General features: G+C 38.2%; 1 protein-coding gene across 3 annotated transcripts in view; it reads right to left on the bottom strand.

The window, feature by feature from the left end:
- Positions 1-20054, bottom strand: part of LOC133524025 (tyrosine-protein kinase receptor torso-like) — a 167259-nt gene that overhangs the window by 12315 nt on the left and 134890 nt on the right. For all 3 annotated transcript variants that reach the window (XM_061859794.1, XM_061859793.1, XM_061859795.1), the window contains 3 exons: positions 8652-8721; positions 6263-6401; positions 573-797 (listed from right to left, as the gene is read on the bottom strand). In XM_061859794.1, the coding sequence (XP_061715778.1) occupies positions 573-797; positions 6263-6401; positions 8652-8721 (434 nt within the window). The remainder of the gene's footprint in view (positions 1-572; positions 798-6262; positions 6402-8651; positions 8722-20054) is intronic.

The raw sequence follows: 20054 nt of genomic DNA, 5'->3' as shown, positions 1-20054 counted from the left end.
CTCTTTCCGCCCGCATTATAATAGACAGAGCACGGCCTACCGCGAAAACCGAAATTCGCAAATTGTGGGATCTTTCTCTTTTACTCTTACTAAGACATAATTAGAGTGACAGAGAAAAAGCCCGCAATTGACGAACTTCGATTTTCGCGTTTATAGCCCAGGTCTACTCTAGGCGCGTGTCCGAGCAGCGCGAGGAGCGGCGTCTGCTTGGTGCAGCACACGACCAGCTATGGTAGCCGATGTGTTCAAGCACTTCGATTTGGTTCATCTTCCTTTCTCCGTCTTGCCGCTCTGAGTGAGAGTCTCTTATATTGTCATTTACATTCGCCCGCTGATAACTGCCTAATATCCTTCGGTTCGTGCCTTCTCCCCCTCGCCGCCCGCAGCAGACTGAGCAGGTCTCCTCGAGGAGCGTGTTCGAGCAGCGCGAGGAGCGGCGTCTGCTTGGTGCAGCACACGACCAGCCGGATGACGTGTATGTGGTAGCCAAGGTGTTTGAGTGTTTCGATATTTTTCATCTTCCTTTCTCCGTCTCGCCGCTCTGAGTGAGAGTCTATTATATTGTCACTTACATTCGCCCGCTGATAGCTGCCTATCCTTCGGTTCGTGTCTTCTCCCTCTCGCCGCTCGCAGCAGACTGAGCAGGTCTCCTCTAGGCGCGTGTTCGAGCAGCGCGAGAAGCGGCGTCTGCTTAGTGCAGCACGCGACCAGTCGGATGACGTGCTTGTGGTAGCCGACGTGTTTGAGCATTTCAATTTCGCGCAGGAAGTCTTGAGTTTCTTCGTCTGATGCGTTTTCTGTGGATTAAAAACGATGGATAATCGGACGTATGTATACTTAATAAACTTAAGCTAAGGTACGACTATGTTTTTAAGATATATAACAACAAACCACTTGCAGTCTCTTCCAAAACATAAAAGACGAATAGGACATACAACTTTTAACGAGCAAATAATTTTTACAAATATCAGTGATATATCAAAAATACCTCAAATTTTCTCGTACATTTTTCATGGTTGGTGCCGTTACTATAGGAATATCACGACCTGATGGATTTTACGATCCACCGACGTAATATTTGTACGAATTGTTTGCCGTAGAAACAAGTAGCCTATTAACATGTTACTTTGTTGAACTCGTCTCTAACAGTAGCTACGTTACACAAATAAAAAACGAGCCGTACGAAAGTGCGAGTCGCACTCGCAAATGAAGGGTTCCCTAATAATAAAAAAAAAATTAATAATATAGGAGGCAAATGGGCAAGCAAATCTTCTGATGGTAAACAATAACAAACACCTGCAAGCCCATAAACACCTGCAACACAAGCCCGCGAAGCCAACATGCCAATTATTGCTGCGCAACGAACGAAACGCAACTGTAACTGTCGCACTAATGAATGAATGAATGAATGAATGAATGAATGAATGAATGAAATTTATTCCAGAAAATTATTTCCATATACATTATACATTTACACATTACAAAAAGAATTAAATTAAATTAAAATAAAATTAAATCAAATTAAATAACATCCTAAAATTTAAATAACAATATATTATATTACATTACATTAAAATTCAAATAAGGACCTGCGTCCCGGGTTACCCTGAGCCCGTCACGATAGGCTTGTGGTAGCCCCTCCAGCGCTCGAAGTATAATATGGAAGAGAGAGAGAGAGAGAGAGATGACTACGCCACGCTACTGAGCGTTAACGATTGGGTATGAACTAGCGGTCACGTGACGTCACCCCCTTTCCTTTTAACAGCAACATTTTACCAAAGGGGCCGGCTTGTCAGTTGTTTGGAACTGTCAACTTTTTGTTCTAACTGACAAGCCGTGCGGCTCCATCAGTAGGCCCCTTAACTAACGAAACTCAAAAATGTCGCCTATGAAACATGTCAATAAACAAAATTAAACGATGGTCAAGTCTGTCGTCTGCAAGTACCGGTCTATAGCACGTGTGAAACTTTCATTTCCTAGACGATTATTGTTTTACGTAATACTTACTTTTCTTCAATTTTACAAACTGGTTACACTGGCGATGAAACCAGAAAATTGACATCGCGACTTGTTATTAATTTAGCACACCTCGTTTGCGAAATTGTAGTTTCTTTTCTATTTATTACTTAGCCTAAAGTGCTGGTTAAATATTTTTTTTTATGATACAGAAGGCGAACGAGCAGACGGATCACCTGATGGTAAGCGATTACCGCCGCCCATGGACGTGGTTGTAAGCGCGTTGCCGGCCTTTAAGATGGGAGTACGCTCTTTTCTTGAAGGTTTGAAGGTCGTATCGGTCCTGAGCTACCGCAGGGGACAGTTCATTCCACAGTTGCGAGGCAGAAAGTTTCTGGAGAAACGCACAGTTGAGGACTGCCAACTAGGGGTCACAAAACCGGTTTCACCGAAACCGAAAAAACCGGAAAAACCGGGTTTTTCGTCGATTGAGAAAACCGGCTTTCAAATGTGAAAAAAACCGGTTTTTCGAGTTTTTCGGTTTTACACTTAAATACTTGATAGTTGTAAGTATTACTTTGATTATCAGTTTATTACTACTTATAACTTCTTCTTCTATTTGTAATTTCTACTTTTTAGTTTATCAGTAAATATAGAACATATAATTGAATTAATAAAAATTAGCTAATTGCCCTACCCTACGTATAGTGATGATACATTAGACATTCTCTCTATCCTAAGATCCCATTATCAATTCGTAAAGAAAAACCAAAAATAATCGCTTGCCTTGATAGTTGATTTAGCCTACCAATTAGTAAAGTTATTAGCAGTAGTCTAATACTAGCAGTCGAACTTTTTATTGTACGAACCACAAGGTAAATGCAAACTATGAACAATTTAAAATTATACATATGTGTGCAAACAAATGTGAACTTATCCCTATGATGAATTGGAATTGGAGGATCTTGTAAAATGAAATTATATATGCCATATTTGTCGTCACCTACATACACACATATATATACACACACACACACACATACAACATACATTAGCATGCAAATTCAAATTCCTTTTAGTTAACTTTCATCTTTTTTATACCGATTTGATGTTTTTGTTATTTTAATAACCTCACTAATGTAATTCTAATACATTGCAAATTATTTCTTAAGAGTAAATCTTACTCCTAGTTTCCGGAGTGAGGGCCTGGAGATCTGTATTACAGGTTTACGCCTAGTTCAGACTCCAGTCTCTCACAAAGGGTATAATCGAATTTGCCTTTGCTCTATATAATACTAATTGTTAAATGTATCCTTTGTGAGGTGAAAAAAAAAAAAAAAAAACCCTGCAACGAATATCTCTGTGGGTTATTATAATGATTTATTCTTAATTGCCTGGCTGAAAGAAGGCGAGAAGAGGGATTATAATTACATTATTTTCTTCACTGATCTCCAATTTAGTAACTTAACCTATGAAAGAAATTAATATTGATCTCAAATGTTAAGTGTATTTAATAAGTATTTACTTTCGTAAAAGGAATATACGATGTTTTGTGTTATAATGATAACTATTTGTAGTTAATTTTGCGTTCCAGAAATGCATGGAGGTTATTATTTTAGTTATTTTGTTTTTAATTTTTGTTCCTAATAATTATAAGATATAAAAAAGGTTTTATATCCATTGTTAAATGACTGAATATTAAAGTTTAAATTCATAAAATGCAGTTTTTTTCACTTTTTGTATGTAAAACCGAAAAATCACCGTAAAACCGGAAAAACCGGTTTTGTAATGTACAAAAACCGAAAAACCGGTTTTCAAAAATACTAGCGGTTTTGTGACCCCTACTGCCAACCATCTGAGTGGTGAGGATGGAAATGTTGTCGCGTAGGGCGATGGCGAAAAGAAGCGGCAGGGATTAATCAGAACAATTCCTCGGAGCACTCCCCGTTATAGATGCGACAGAAAATGCAGAGCGAGGCCACATCTCTACGCAGCGCTAAGGAGTCAAGCCGATCCGAAATACGCTGGCAGTGGACAATTCGAGTCGCTCTTCGTTAGATGTGGTCCAACGAAGAGCGACTCGATGTTTTTTCTTGGCAGCACATTCATTTCCTATAGCATTTCATTTAACACCTAGCCTAGTCGATAGTGGCCTACCCACGAGCAGTTCCTGAGTTATGGATTTTTTTATTGTATTTAGGTATTCATCTATATCTATTTATTGAGCTTACTGTGGGACTAAGTTGATTTATGTAAAATTGTTCCATAAATACATAATATTTATTAATTTTATATTTTCTTTTAAAGATGTAAGGCATTGTTAATTTATAATGTATTCTTTTAATGTAAAATTATTCTCACGCCTTTAAATTGACTGCCATATTTCAATACATTCCAAAAAACTAATGACTGATATTAGAATCTTGTTTGGTAAATGCGGAACCCTAAAAATAACTGAAGAAGACAAATAGGCTGTATGACCTATTTCTCCATGTAATCCAGGACAGTAAGATAATAAGATAATTTAGTCCCTACAGTAGTGAAGCTGTGAGCATCTTGGCTGCTACGGCTGAAACCATCAGGTTTCACCACCCGGCGCAGCTAGGTAAGCGACGTGGACTTGCCTAAAAGTGCCACTTGCTGTAAGAGTTCTCAGAGCACCTATTATGCCTACAATAATGTACTCGCCTGTGAGCATCTTAGCTGCTACACTGGTGATCAAACTACCCAGGGCAGCTAGATGTGCTAAGTGGACGTGCTCAAAAACCCCACTGCCTAGTAGAGGCGCCATAGTAACTAATGAAGTCTAATAACGGGGCCTACACGGCTGTAGGCCTCGTTTCTTAGCAGAGCGCCCATGGTGACGACGCACCTATAGTAGGTATTACACAGTGAGAATCTTGGCTGCCAGTGATGCTCTCACCACCCGGGGCAGCTAGTTGTCCCGTAGGCTCCGTTTCCTACCAGAACGCCCATGGTGGCTCGATGCACCTATAGTATTATAAAGTACTCGCCTATGACCATCTTGAATTTTGGATGCTAACACCAGTGATGCTTTCACCACCCGGCATGACGAGCTGTGCCACGTTCCTCCCTCCCTTCCCAATATCTATTAGAGGCCCTAGGGTATTAATTATATACCATCCAGTGGTGTTCCTGAGAGCATCTTTTGGCTATTACAGTGATGGTCGGAGTGGTGGAAGGTTGGTTGGTGGCAGTGGTGATGGCCACTCAGCTGGTTGCGCGACGTTGACGCGCCCGAAGGCCAAATTTTCTATCAAAGCGCCCATGGTGGCCTGACGCTCCTATAATATTACACAGCACTCGCTTGTGAGCATCGTGACTGCTACAGTGATGATCATTCATTCATTCATTCAAATATACTTTATTCATGTAGGCCTAGCAACAAGCACTTATGAATAGTAAGACAGTATTACATATAATTATCTTAATCTAATTATCAGAGCAATTTATTGATGTTGTAAATATTATTCCATATATAATACTAATGAATATAATTCATAGATCAAATTTAATACTAAAACTTTCACAAAATATAGTCATACAAAAAAAAAATTATAAAAAATACTAGTCTAGATTGTTTCTAGAATAAATTCTAAATGTCAAACAATTATAATAAAAACAACAAAGGAAATACATGCATTGGAATATCCATTTCATCATCATTATTCAAATATAATAAATAATTAATCATTTCGAATCACAATTAATCCCACGTTGTTTTATCATTCATGTAGTCTTGTGTGGTATAATAAGCTTTAGAAATAAGTTTACGCTTTACATGATTCTTAAATTTATTAATTGGTAACTCAGTAATATGGTTTGGAAGTTTATTATAAAATCTCACACAATTACCCATGAATGATTTTTTAATTTTATGGAGCCGAGTGAAGGGCACGGCGAGCTTATGTTTATTTCTAGTATTAATATTATGAATGTCACAATTTTTCTTAAAATCGGCAATATTTTTATGCACATACAGAATATTCTCATAAATGTATTGACAGTGCACTGTCATGATGTCAATTTCCTTAAATTTATCTCTCAGTGAGTCTCTATGGTTCATTTTATATATTGCTCGAATAGCCCTCTTCTGCAGAACAAAAATGGTATTTATCTCTGAAGCACCACCCCACAGTAAAATACCATATGACATAATGCTATGGAAGTAACTAAAATATACTGATTTCTCCATCCGGCGCAGCTAGTTGCGTGACGTGGATTAGGTCAAAAGCCCCGCTGCCTATTGGAGACTCCACGGTAAATAGTCCCTACAGTAGTGTACCTGTGAGCATCTTGGCGGCTACAGTGATGGTCTCACCACCCGGCGCGGCTAGCTGAGCGACGTGGACGCGCCCGAAGGCTCCACTACCTATTAGAGCGCCCAGATGGACACGGGAGCGGGACACTTCCCATTCGTCGACCTGAAAAAAAGGTGTTTTGGTCAAGAACTGTTTAATATGTTTTGTATAAGTAGTTAATGTGCAGGAACCCGTATCCTTATTGATAGATGTCAAAAAGTGACAAGTAATATTTTGCAAAAAATACGTTTTACAAAAAAAAAAAAAAATTGAGTTACAGTTTTACATACATACAAAAAAAGGAAAAAGAAAATAAACAATTTTTTTTTTTAATTGACCGCTACTCGTATAACATTTTTTCCTTCTTTTGGCCTCAATAATGCGACAGAAATGCGTGGTGAAACTTTCTCGATCCCTCGTGGGCATCTTGTATTTATGTAATATTAAAAATAAGACTATTTGAAATATCCTCTTGCACATTGCTAGTTGGGAATTTTACACCCAGTTTAATATGTATTTCCAATTCACAGGTTCACACAGTTTAATACGTTCTCTTTTCCCTGACCCCGCGGCAAAATGGCATCTGATGGGCATTTCAATTCTAGACCGATGGACTCCAAAGTAATTAATATAAACACATTTGATCCTGCATCTTAGCTCGATGGAGATTTCAACATGTCTGTGAGTAATAAACCTACTTGCAAGTAAATTACGCGTATTTAGATTGTATAATTTGATTTGCTTTGATATTGGTATGATACCGTCGATCGAGCTTATTCGCGCGGAATGCACTACGAGTTGTGTCGAGGTCGTACCTTAAGAGGAAAGGGGACGGCCGCTTCTCTATACAAACGTAATGAGAATGCGGACCCATTTTCCTCTCTGAATAATGACATTTTGGATTTTTTTTACATAATTTGATGTTATATATATGTTTAAGCCTGTTATTATTATCAAAAAGGTTTTAGCATTAGATACTTATTAGAAAACCAAAACTTCAGCGTAGGATGTAATTCAAATTAGTATTGTTTTCAAGTTGACTCCACAACACAGGCGTAGCCTAGTGTGGCAGTCATAGGTTAAGGAAATCTTGTACAATCTTTGAGAAATAAACTATTTTTTTTATGGCCCTATGTTTGACTTTTATCGATATTTTTATTATTGTAAAAATTAGGTGCGAAAAACATATTTCATACTTTTTAATAGCTAAAAATTCGAAATAAATAAAACGTAGGGCCATAGCCATAGTACATAATTACATATACAACAAATTGTGTCAAAATATTTTCAATAATGTTAAAATCCAGAGAGGAAAATGAGCACTACTTAGAGTACTTAGTATGAAAAGGAGATTTCGCGCGTGCCCTCCACTTTCGTCTTAACGATACGGTACAGAATTCAATAAATTTCCCAATGGCGCTTACGGCTGTTATGGCACCTGGCAATAACGAGAAACCTAAAATGTATATATATTGTAGCTTTGATTTTACGAATGATTTATTTCATTTATTTTTCGCCTTGGTGATCACACGAAATAATATTTGAATAAAATTGCGTTCAGTACCCCTAGTGTAAATTTGATCGACATCATAACGTGACGAACGCGTTTGCGTTAAGTCTCATTTTGTATAGGATTTTGAGTTTCCAAAACGTCCCGCTTGGCGCGCTCTTTCTAAATCCAATACAAAATGAGACTAAACGCAAACGCGTACGTCACGTTTCAAAATCGAATTTATTTACACTAGGGGTACAGTTTTAATAGAACTGGTAACTGGGCTATTAAAATACTATTATGAGACAGTTGGAATTCAAATTGTAATTAATAATCCCATCAAAAACATTTTCATGTAAAATTTTGCCAAGACGAGAAAGTATATAACAAGAAAATATATAACGTAACGAAACGGCCATGCAAGCCACATATTTTGACTAAGGTGTAGAGTTTGTGAAGTTAGGGCTTGTAGAGTTAGAAGCTTGGCTCTACAAGAGATCTGATAACTTTTTGACAGTGCAGTTTGTGCTGTTACTGCACACTATGTCTTTAAACGCTGGTTTCAATTAAAATGTATACTTAATTAGATGTAGTGAAAAGTTTGCCGTACATATAAAAAAAATGCACTTGAAAGGCTTTAATGCTTTAATTAGTCTTAAATTTTTTAATATAGATACTTATTTAATTATTTATTTAATATTTCAATCATTACAAAAAGGCCAAATCGAACAATGCTTATAAGATGTCTCACCGGTACGATATCGATCGGTCAGTGTCATTTCTTCAACCTAAAACGTCACTTCAGATCAGTATCGGATCGGTGTGACATCTTATAAGCATTGTTAGAATTGGGCCGTGTGCTGAATATAATGTTAACTTACTTTAACATCTTTCATGACGTAAAGCGGACTCTCTTCCATCTGCCCTCTTCTTAGGGGAAGCTGATTGTTTCTGTAACAAGAAGAAAACTTGGTCAAGCACAGTTTAAAAACATGTCTCTTCTGTGTACATACAATAAAAGTCAACAACCTGGGTTCATATACACCGTGGGTCAATTAAATCCGACAGATTTTAAAGGTGTATACTTGATCGCATTTAGAGACAAAATGTCATGCATAGTTTACTGGAATCGGTCTTGTTTTAGAGATAATGTCAATTTTTGTGAAAAAAAGACGACATTGGCCCCATATTAAGTTTTTCAGTATGACCTATAAAGTCAATACGCAGAGTAAGAGCGGTGGTTAAAATTTCACCCTGTATAAGTCAAAAATTTGCTAGTTTTTTTTTTATACTACGTCGGTGGCAAACAAGCATACGGCTCGCCTGATGGTAAGCAGTCTCCGTAGCCTATGTACGCCTGCAACTCCAGAGGAGTTACATGCGCGTTGCCGACCCTAAACCCCTCCCCCCCTCGTTGAGCTCTGGCAACCTTACTCACCGGCAGGAACACAACACTGAGTAGGGTCTAGAGTGTTATTTGGCTGCTGTTTTCTGTAAGGTGGAGGTACGTCCCCAGTTGGGCTCTGCTCTAGATCTGGAATTACATCCGCTGTGCTGTGCTCTACCACATAAAGCGAGATGACATTCACAATGCCCACACCTCTCTTTAAAGAATCAAAAGTGACGTTTTTGTTTGAAGAAACTGACACTGACATACCCGATCCATATCGTATCTAGAGCGAATTTTTGCCGTATATTAAAATTTAAATAGCTGTGAGTATGTGTAGTTATAGTAAAGAGTAAACATATTTGTTTATTTTGTTGCTCATTATAGTAAATTGCGTAGATTCTTCAAGAGTGAGATGCAGTTTACGCCACATTCGAGATAGCGCGTACGCACGCAACGTTGCGACGTACAGTGACGTACCAGCATGGACTATCGATATCGATATTTTGAAGGGCTCGCGAGGGCTTTTCACAAACAATCTATTATTTCGAGTTTGTCACTTAAAACCTAACTTAAAACTATTTCTTTTAGCTTACCTATATTAGCTGTATTCTTATAAAACTAATCAACTTTGATTATAACAAACAGTTAGCTGTATATTAAGTAGCTAAGTTGACAGCTTTTGGTCATCAGTACAATTATGCGAATATGCAAGACTGCGAATAAGAAAAACTTACAAATATTTTTTTTATAAAGTGCCTTGCACCGACCTAATAAACATGTTAATCAATCTAAACCATAGCATATAAATCTTACTACCTTTATTTATGCTAATACCCTAACCTTAAAATGAATCATGTTACATATCCGCAAACATCAGACATATTATCGATATAATTGACCTGTCATCACATCACTAAAGGTCATGTGTCACAGGTCGACTCGCGCGCCGATCGATGTTCTAACCGGTGTGACGCAAGCCTTACGTAACGTGCCTTACCCGCCGTCCGTTCTCAGACTAAACAAACATATTAAACTGTCGCGTACGCTAATTTAAACTGTAACGCAATCGTATAAGGTCTATAGATCAGAAATTACCCGTAACATTTAATTTGTAAAAATGGAATAAAACAAACATATAATTGCCACATAAATGTAATTCGCGTTAATTGAACTCTAAAAGCATGCTCTTAAGGTGCACAGATCTAAAACTGCTTGCAAACCTAAGATGGTAAAACTACAAATTAATTTTAAAGTTATGTAGAGTCTTCGTTATTCAAATTTGAACTTTTTGCGCATGGTATAAGATTCATGTGTGTGGTTTTTAGATTACAGGTAGAAAGTAGTTGTTTGACCAGCTGATGTTCTCATCGCTAGTACAGTTACGCCGCTCGCCTTTTGTTTCGACAACAGTCTGTTTCCTTTTTGAATTAAAATATGTATACAGTTGAGGTGTGTCAATACGAGTACAGCCAGTGGCAGATTTCAATGCGCGTATGCAAGCAAAAAATCGCTTATAAATTTGTAACATATAAATAACAAATTAGTAACAGATTTTTAAAAACTGAATTTCACTCCGGATTAATACATGAAGAACTGCCTACAAAAAAGGTTTGGTGTAAGATATAATCATTGTTCTACAACAGTTTCCATACTTTGGTGAAACTATTTTTATTATCCAGCGTATTTAACCAGACATCGAATTTTAGGGGGCAAAAACAAGTGACAGGTAGGAAATTCCTATATTGATAAATTCAACGATCGATGTTTATCCCATAATGTAACGTTTATGTAAGACTAGTGATTACTCCAAGTAAAAATATAATTGTATTTTAATATCGTTTGCCATCCAGCGCGGAAATGCTGCAACTATTTTTGGCACGTTTGGACAGGGTGGGGGTCGGAATGGCGTTTATAGTACCTATAATGTAATTAGATAAATTTCTAGAGTTAGTTTTAGTCCGTTTGTTTAATTTTATTAAAAGTATGATAACTACTTAAACAATATAAAAACTTAATTTTGTATCTTTTATTGAATTTTTTTTCAAACTTTACTAATCATATCGTTTTTCAAGTGTGTATATCCTAATAAACTATCCCATTATGCTAAGTTTGTCCTTTTGCTAGCAATATTTTGAAGTATTAAGGTTTATATAATCTACTTTATCAGTGTCTGTATCACTTCCAAACATAGCTAGTAGCGATCATTAGTAATAGGAAAAGCATCGATAATTGACTTTATCGATATAGGAACTCCCTACCTGTCACTTAATTTTAGATAAGTACCCCTTAAGAGGGAAGTATACCACATCGTGCATACAAAAAGAGAAAACGTTTTTCCACTTCAAAATATTTTCCATTCTCCATGTTTTTTTGGTATGTTATTGATACAATGAAAAACTAGGTTTATAGGTTTTCCTTTTTTTCTAAATTTGGAAAACAAAAGAAATATTTTTTTGTTTAATTTAAAAAAAAAAGCGAAACCTATAACCATAGAATATATTATGCTGAAGCGATCGATATCGAAATCGAAATGATTTGTTAAGATTAAAGGATGACTCAGCGGAAACCGTTTTCTCCCGAAATGGAATTTCATAGAAAAATTACCGTTAGTTCGTTAGATTCAAAACGCAATTCCCTCTTAAAATCCGATGTTTGTATACAGTGTATCTTTTTGGTATAACCGCAAACTTAAACTATTTAGACGTAGGTTTTAGTGCTATGAAAGAATTTCGTACATCATGGTCACTTTGTGACAGTCCTTCACGTCACGTCACGTCATTAAATGCGAAATTTTGAGTTAAAATAAAGTAGTGATACATTGCTTGCTGAATTATTTTATATGGGAAAATAAAAGTCGTATTTTTTACAAATTATATGAAAGTATGTTTAGGCTTTAATATGCGGTAGTATCAAAAATACATGCTGTTTAACTAACAACACTGTACCCTTTATTAGATAGTATAAAACGTTCAAATAGCAATAAATCACGTTTACTAAGCGTTTTAGTAATAGCAATGCAGCATAGCATTGCAACTGGGAATCAATCCAAGCCATAAATAAGTCTTGTAACTCTAAGACCGCTAGGACATAAGCGCAGTTTCAAAATGTATTAATCCTACTAGGGTCACATATGAATAACTGCCTTTTGGAAGCAAGACTTCGGTTCACGTGCGGACGAACCTACTGCCCTTCTCTCGGCATTAAGGTTCTTTCTTTCTAATATTTCATACCAATTTAAAAAAAAAAGTCATTTTCAAGATAATCGGGAAGGAATTGGGTGAATCAACTTTTTTTTATGTTGTTATTCTGTCCCGTTGTCCAAGGGACAATACTGGTACAGTTTTTCCGAAAAGATGTTGTATTGCGATTTACTAACAAGCTCAGTGGATGGTCTCTTATACAAATGGCATAAAACCACCTCAAAAATGCGCGTTTGATACATTAAAATACCACAAAATCAGGATTTCAAGAGTGGTTGTCCAAGGGACGAAAAAGCCGTAACCGTAATACGTTTTCTTCTACTGTGTGGCTACCAAACCTCAATCTACCAACGTCTCGCGTAAGCACCATAGGTTATCGGCCAGGAGGAAATGATTGACGTAATTTGTAGATGCCCAAGCTATGAAATTTGAATAAAGACCCCGGTGTGTAATTGAAATTTCAACATATCCTTAATAAAATAAAATTTAAGTAGTTATTTACACGACTATTTAATCGGCTATAGTATGAAATTTCGATTTTATGTGTAGCGGTAAAAGCTCAGTAAATATCCATTACTTACTTACAACACAATATTAATTATTATTAAGTACTTATCAATCGACACTCTGTACAATACACATTACCTAATCTCAATAATACACGCCCGCAACTTCAATTTTCTTCAACAATAATTCTGAAAAGCAGTGTGATTCTTGAGAGAAAATAACAGAGGGCCACGCGAACCACGTTCGACGTGTTTCCTCTCTGTCGCACTTGTAAATTTGTACGTAAGTACGAGTATGACAGGGTAGCACACGTCGAACGTGGTTCGCGGTGCCATACATTAATCTAGCGTTTTAAGAGTGACCCCGGAGACCATGGCAATGAGTGACAAGAAAAAGTTGATTCACCTTACAATTTGGCCTCCTTGAGAATCGAAAGCGAACTTATTCTGCTAAGTAGGTTTTGAGGCATAAGCTCCTATCTATAGAGCAGGGATGCCTAAGCAGATCTTGTTATTAAAAAACTTTAGTACAAGGATTTATTTGACAACCTGGCGGGCCTAGTGGGTAGTGACCCTGCCTATGAAGCCGATGGTTCCGGGTTCAAATCCTGGTAAGGGCATTTATTCGTGTGATGAGCATGGATATTTGTTCCTGAGTCATGGATGTTTTCTATGTATTTAAATATTTATAAATATGTATGTATACCTATATTATATATATCATTGTCTAAGTACCCGCAACACAATTTTTGTAATAGTGTCCTATAATATTTATTTATATTTACTTTTAAAAATAATGATCAAATTAATGTAAGTACAGTCAGCATCAAAAGTAGCGGATGAAACAACGCGCCAAAAGTATCTGATATTCCGTATAACTTATCCAAATGTAGATAATTTTCTAAAATTCGCATTCAAAAATATATCTTTTACAGTCTTAGTTGTTCTATATTAAATACATCACTTTTTGTTAAGCTGTCGCAGAATGGTAGATACTTATGAAGCGTTAACTGTGAAGTTGTAACTTGTTGCTCAATGTCTTTTACAGGATGGCCGCAAGCATACGGCCCGCCTGATGGTAAGCAGTCTCTGTAGCCTATGTACGCCTGCAACCTTTTCAGAGGAGTTACATGCGAGTTGCTGACCCTAACACTCCGCACCCTCGTTGAGCTCTGGCAACCTTACTCAGCGACAGGAGCACAATACTATGAGTAGGCTCTAGAGTTATTGGAGGTACTTCCCCAGTTGAGCTCTGCTCTAGATCTGGAATGACATCCGCTGTGCAGTGCCCTACCACACAAAGCGAGATGACGTTCACAATGCCCATACCTCTCTTTTGGACATAGTTCAAGGACGTACCCGGGTCCATACAGTAGGTACTAAAAGATTTGTAGTTCTCCTTCAAAGCTGCTAGTAGGTCGAGGATTGAAGCGAAGAGCCTTAAGTAGATCTAGATCGGATGCGTCGGAGCCACTCACTTGCCCTTTGACATTACACTTGCTGTTTTTGGAAAGGACTTTAACAAGTTATGGACCAATAGCGATTATATAGACGTATCGTATAATCTGGGTCTACACATAACTCTCTTCCTGAAAATCTTGTTCGCATAAAATATTTCTTCCTAATTATTTAAATTTATTCGGAGATATAAAAACAGTTTACATGATACTACAATAACAAAACTTACGTATACACTAAACTTAATTAAAATAATAAAAATTTTACTGAAAATAAAAAATGCGGCAAGGTGCTGGCAGGATTACCCCGCAGCATTGTAATACTAAATGCGCGGTGCAAGGAAGCTGCCAGCTCTATGGTCCCCGGTCGCATCTACCAGCCTCTTTGATAAGTCTCAGAAGAAGCACAGGACCCCACGGCGTACAAATGAAAGTAAATAATTTTACAGTACATATTATGGTGCTACTTTTCCGCACTAGTGCGTAAATTAGCATATTATGTAACTATGTTGAAAATTTAAAGGGTCATATGTACTGTAAAACGTTGTACGATACGTGTGCGAATAGGTAATTCGCAACTCGTATCGATTTAAAACACTCCCTTCGGTCGTGTTTTAATTTATCGCCACTTGTTACGAATTTCCTATTTTTCGCACTTGTATCGTAAATAATTTTTACAGCGTAATAATAAATGAATGACATAAATAGAGACATATATTGTAGAGGCATATTTTATATAATCATAGCCGTATGTTTAGTGTTTAAATTACATTACTGTAAATCTTGATAGATAAATAAGAAAGCTATATGAACACTACAACGAAAGGAAAGCTACATAATCGCATATATTACCTATGCTTATTGCCCAAGCATAATTGCCTTATGCCCGTTACTATCTAAAGTTTACATAACTTATAAAATATTGTTTAAGGAAGTTTATATCTAAGATAAATCGATTCCATCCAAATTGTTGTCAATATCAACTCAACGACAAGAAAAGTGATAATTTTTGCTCGTAAAGTAAGAATATAGTTATTTAACATCCTCTTATAGTTTGTACCAACCAGCAAATTGTAACGACTCCGTTTTGGTCTGGCCCCAATGCCCCCAATGATGCTTTATACCGTACAAGGTGCTACTGGTACCGTGACGCAACGCAACACACATTTATGTAAGCAATATTGGGAGTAACGCAGGGTCGATATGGCAGATAATTTAATACCACATCTACGAGTATATCACAGATTATACAGACATTATGAAGCTTTTACGCATCACAAAGATGCAATTTTACTTGTAGAATACTGCACCGCGATCATTATAACTTCAGACGGGTTCTTCTTCCTCGCGTTGTCCCGGCATTTTGCCATGGCTCATGGGAACCTGGGTTCCGCTTGGAAACTAATCCCGAAAATGGGCGTAAGCACTAGTTACGAAAGCGACTGCCATCTGACCTTCCAACCCAGAGGGTAAACTAGGCCTTATTGGGATTAGTCCGGTTTCCTCACAATGTTCTCCTCACAGAAAAGCGACTGGTAAATATCAAATGATATTTCGTACATGGGTCATTCTCTCATTTCGTGCAATTCGGTGATATTCTCTCGATTTGTAATTTTTCTTTTAATTGATAAAATTTTGGATTTAGTCAATGTGTGGATTCGTTTATTAACACTTTTATGCTAAAGGCACCTTCGTAACCTTATTACTTTTCATTTAATAGGGCTACTGGTAATGAACTACGCGCTGGTAATGAAATGGCCTGAGATGGTAATGAATGATAAAGGAAAGGAATGAAATTGGCATCGGACGGTAATTTTTTCACTGGACTGTAATGAAACAAACTTATGAAATCTGACATAAAAATCTTTATTTAAAGAAAATTAACAACATTAATAAAATCAACAATATTAAAAACGTGTCTATTAATGTCTGGCATTTAGCAAATACACAATATACCTGCATAAAACTATGAAATAGTGAAAAGGTTGCATAAAAAGTCTCCCAAAGAAATATATATGTATGCTTCTGAATAAGAAGAATTTTGTTACAGCCGATCCTTATTTGTTATTTAATAGTTTAAGTAACCAACATAATTATTGTTTTATTCAAAAAACTAAACTAAATTTCAATCGGTCTTTAGATTCAGATTCAGATTAGTCTATTGTTTATCTTTGATTAGTCTATTATTTTAAATTGTTACATTATCATTAATTGACTCACTACCTACGCAATTTCGATTAAATCTCTTGCATAGCAATTATTTTAATGGCGTGTTTTGCAAATTTTTACTAAAAAATTTTTTTTACTATTTGACCGCCATTTCTTTCTGTTTTCTTTGAGCACGAGGTGTCATTTCCTTTATGCTACAAATCTTTTTTGTTCCTTTCTTAACAAGTATCTATTTCTTTCTTTTTCTCTTTGTATCGCATATAATTCGGGATTATTATTTATAATCTAATATTTTTCTTTTTTACGCTGCCTATCTTTTGCTAGTTAGTCTTCTTTGGTCATTTTTTTCTCTGGCCTGGCCATTTTAATGCTAAAACAAGGTGATAACAAAGCAGTCCTTAAAGAACATTTGACTAAGGGAAGCCCTATAAAAATAGGAAACGTGCACACGAAGACGATGCTGGGAATCTGCAGCCGGATGTTGCCCCAAAAATAAACACTGCGCGTAGAGGAAAAGCTGGAGGTAAATATTCAGGCATGGCAAGAGCTAAAGCACAACTGCGGAATATAGATTCGGATGAGTATGAAATGATCTCTGACGTTGATGAGGATGCGGAGCGACGTATCATACGTGCACGAGGGAAGGACATCTATGAGTATACCAGGGCAACTCCTGCCATCAGCTCAGAAGTTGTAAAGAGCTCCTCCCCGGTCTCGAAAATCTATGAGGGGGACATAATTGACGAAGTCTACACGGAAGCCAACAATGTGCTAGAGGAGGCTCGCAAATCCGGGAACTTGAATGCCTCAGCCCTGTGCCGACTGCTCCCAAATGTAGGCGGTCCGAATGCTCCGTGTCAGTGACTGTATGCGGGAGTACTAAGGAGCATGGCGCTGTATGGGGCGCCAATATGGGCGGACAGGCTCTCGGAGCGCAACAGCGCCCTACTCAGGCGGCCTCAGCGAGTAGCAGCACAACGCACCATTAGGGCATATTCAACGGTGTCCCATGCCGCAGCGTGCCTCATAGCTAATACCCCTCCGTGGGAGCTTGATGCTCAGGTACTGGCGGAGAGGTACCGAATGAGGGCGGAGGCGAGGGCGCGGGGAGAACGCGTAGACCCCGAAGAGTCGGAGCGAGTGCTACGTCAGGCAGAAGAGAGGCTCCTGGAACGATGGAAGGAAAACCTGGAGGACTCGCCCTATGGCACCCGCACCATTGGGGCACTCTTTTCATCGTTCCGGGAATGGATAAAGCGGAAAAGAGGTGTGCTATCATACCGGCTGACCCAGGTGGTGCTTCGGTCACTACCTACACAAAATTCAACGGGAGCCGAGTCCGGTCTGTCATGAATGTGGTGACTCGGACGACACAGCCCAACACACCTTGGAGGTGTGTAACCGGTGGGATACCGAGAGAGGTGCCCTAACGGGCGTTATTGGGCGTAATCTCTCGCTGCATAGTGTTGTCTCGGCCATGTTATGCAGCGAGAGATCATGGAATGCGGTTGCCACCTAGTCTAGGGGGAGGGCCATAGCGTCCCTGGTCCTCTCCTTCCTTAGCGCGGGTGCTCCCAGCGTCTATGCTGGGGAGCGTCGTGGTAGAATGGCTGCAATCCCTCGGCGCTCCCAGTAACGGCAGAGCGGGTGACGCCGCAGGGGATGTTAGTGGGTATTCTCCTCCCCTCTCTCTGTATAGCAGAGAGAGCTGTGGGAGGAGCGAGTCCCACATACTACTCCCACATGGGCTGACCTGGCCCGGGGGTGAGATGCGTAAATGCATTTACCCCTGCTTCACCAAAAAAGGCGATTATCTCACACTGTCACCGCATATCGTTACGAAGTGCGGTGCAACGAATTCGCGAGCGGCGACAATGCTAAGGTGGTGCAGTTGGCTCCGTATCTTCGTCCGGAGCTGCTATGCACGACGAACCAGGTTTATGAACTAAAACCAGAAGTAGAATAACCAGATTTTTATGATATACTATTTCTTAAGATTAATATTTATCAGACGCACCCCCACATTCAAAACGTATGTATCACAGAAGTACTGAACACTCATGTTTTGAGTGTCATCACAAGTATAGGTAACCGAGCGGCAGGTTTATGTTAATCTACTGCGCTCGAGTAAACCCGAAAAATCCCCGGTTGGGCTCCCCTATTATTACATATACAGTTTTAAATGTTTATAACAACGTAATATTTATAATAACTGAGCCTCTTTCCATTAAATGTACTGCCTCGAATATATTATCATTACCTTCTTAATGCATTCATTACCTTCCCCAGTAAAACTGGAAGGAAAAGAAGTGAATGAAACAGATATGAATGAAGTTTTGGAAGTTTTTGTCGCCTACGTCGGTTGGCATCAGACCTTAATTTTGCAGAATAAACCATCTGGAAGGCAACACTAAAACACTTCATTACGTATAATTATAATAATGTACACTTGGAACTTACTGTGTAAATCACTGGATGGCGATGAAGATTGTTTTGAACCACACTCCTTTTTGACACGCGAGAACGTAGGTATGTTCGCTAACAGCGGCATACGCGCGTCCGCTACGAGATCACGCGGCCAACTGACTGACGAACAATGCGTAGCATCGGCGGTAGACGCTATATACCTTTGCTATGTAGCAAAATATAGCTAATCCATTTCTCGCGTCGGTAATGAAGAAATTACTTGAACCATACACTTATAAGGCTGTATAATTTTAACTGTTAATATCTAGCTTCTAATATTAAACGATTTAAAACATAACTAAATTAGTCATTAAGTGAGCAAACAACGAGTTTTCTATTTTTAGTATCTTAAGGTTCAAATGTAAGTCAAAGTTATACCTTCATGCGTTACATGTAGAGAGGAATGAAAAAATTGGGTGTTAATTGTAAATATAAAGAAAACTATTACCTTTTTAGAATTGTTCGTTGAAGAGACATATACTTTAGGCCGTATGTTACAACCTTGCTTTTACAGATATTCGAAAACAACAACACATTTTTGGTAAATTACCTAAAACACCGATTTGCACGAAATGCGAGAATGACCCACATAAGTTCCGAAAAAATCATTGGTACGAGCCGGGGTTTGAACCCGCGACCTCCGGATTGCAAGTCGCATGCTCTTACCGCCTGGCCACCAGCGCTCTCTTACCACAGAGTAATTGATAGTAATATTTGGAAGAAAGGTAGGTAGTCTAAGAAAAAAAACAGTTATGCCCCCAAGTTTGACAGCTGAACCAGACGGCGTTGTACTACGCCATATGTTTTATGGTCACTTGGTGGTGATCTGTACTCTTGGTATACATACAAACGTGAATTTCGTGCAGATTAATGTGCAACATCGTTTTCATTCTGCATGCTTGTCTGTCAACACGTTCTTTGCCAGCGGCGGGAGTCAAAGAAAAGCAATCTCGATCGCGTTTACATTTACAACAGACAAGTTGGTAAAAACGACTGTCGATATCCATATTCAATTGACGCTGCACTGTTCTTCTAAAGCAGGGGTACTCAACCTTTTTTTATGAGGACCCCAAATACTGTTTTGCCTCGTAGCCCC

This window comes from Cydia pomonella, chromosome 13 (genome assembly GCF_033807575.1).
Source record: "Cydia pomonella isolate Wapato2018A chromosome 13, ilCydPomo1, whole genome shotgun sequence".
NCBI classification, from domain to species: domain Eukaryota; kingdom Metazoa; phylum Arthropoda; class Insecta; order Lepidoptera; family Tortricidae; genus Cydia; species Cydia pomonella.
The sequence above is the reverse complement of the archived record's forward strand: the minus strand, read 5'-3'. Positions and strand labels throughout refer to the sequence as shown.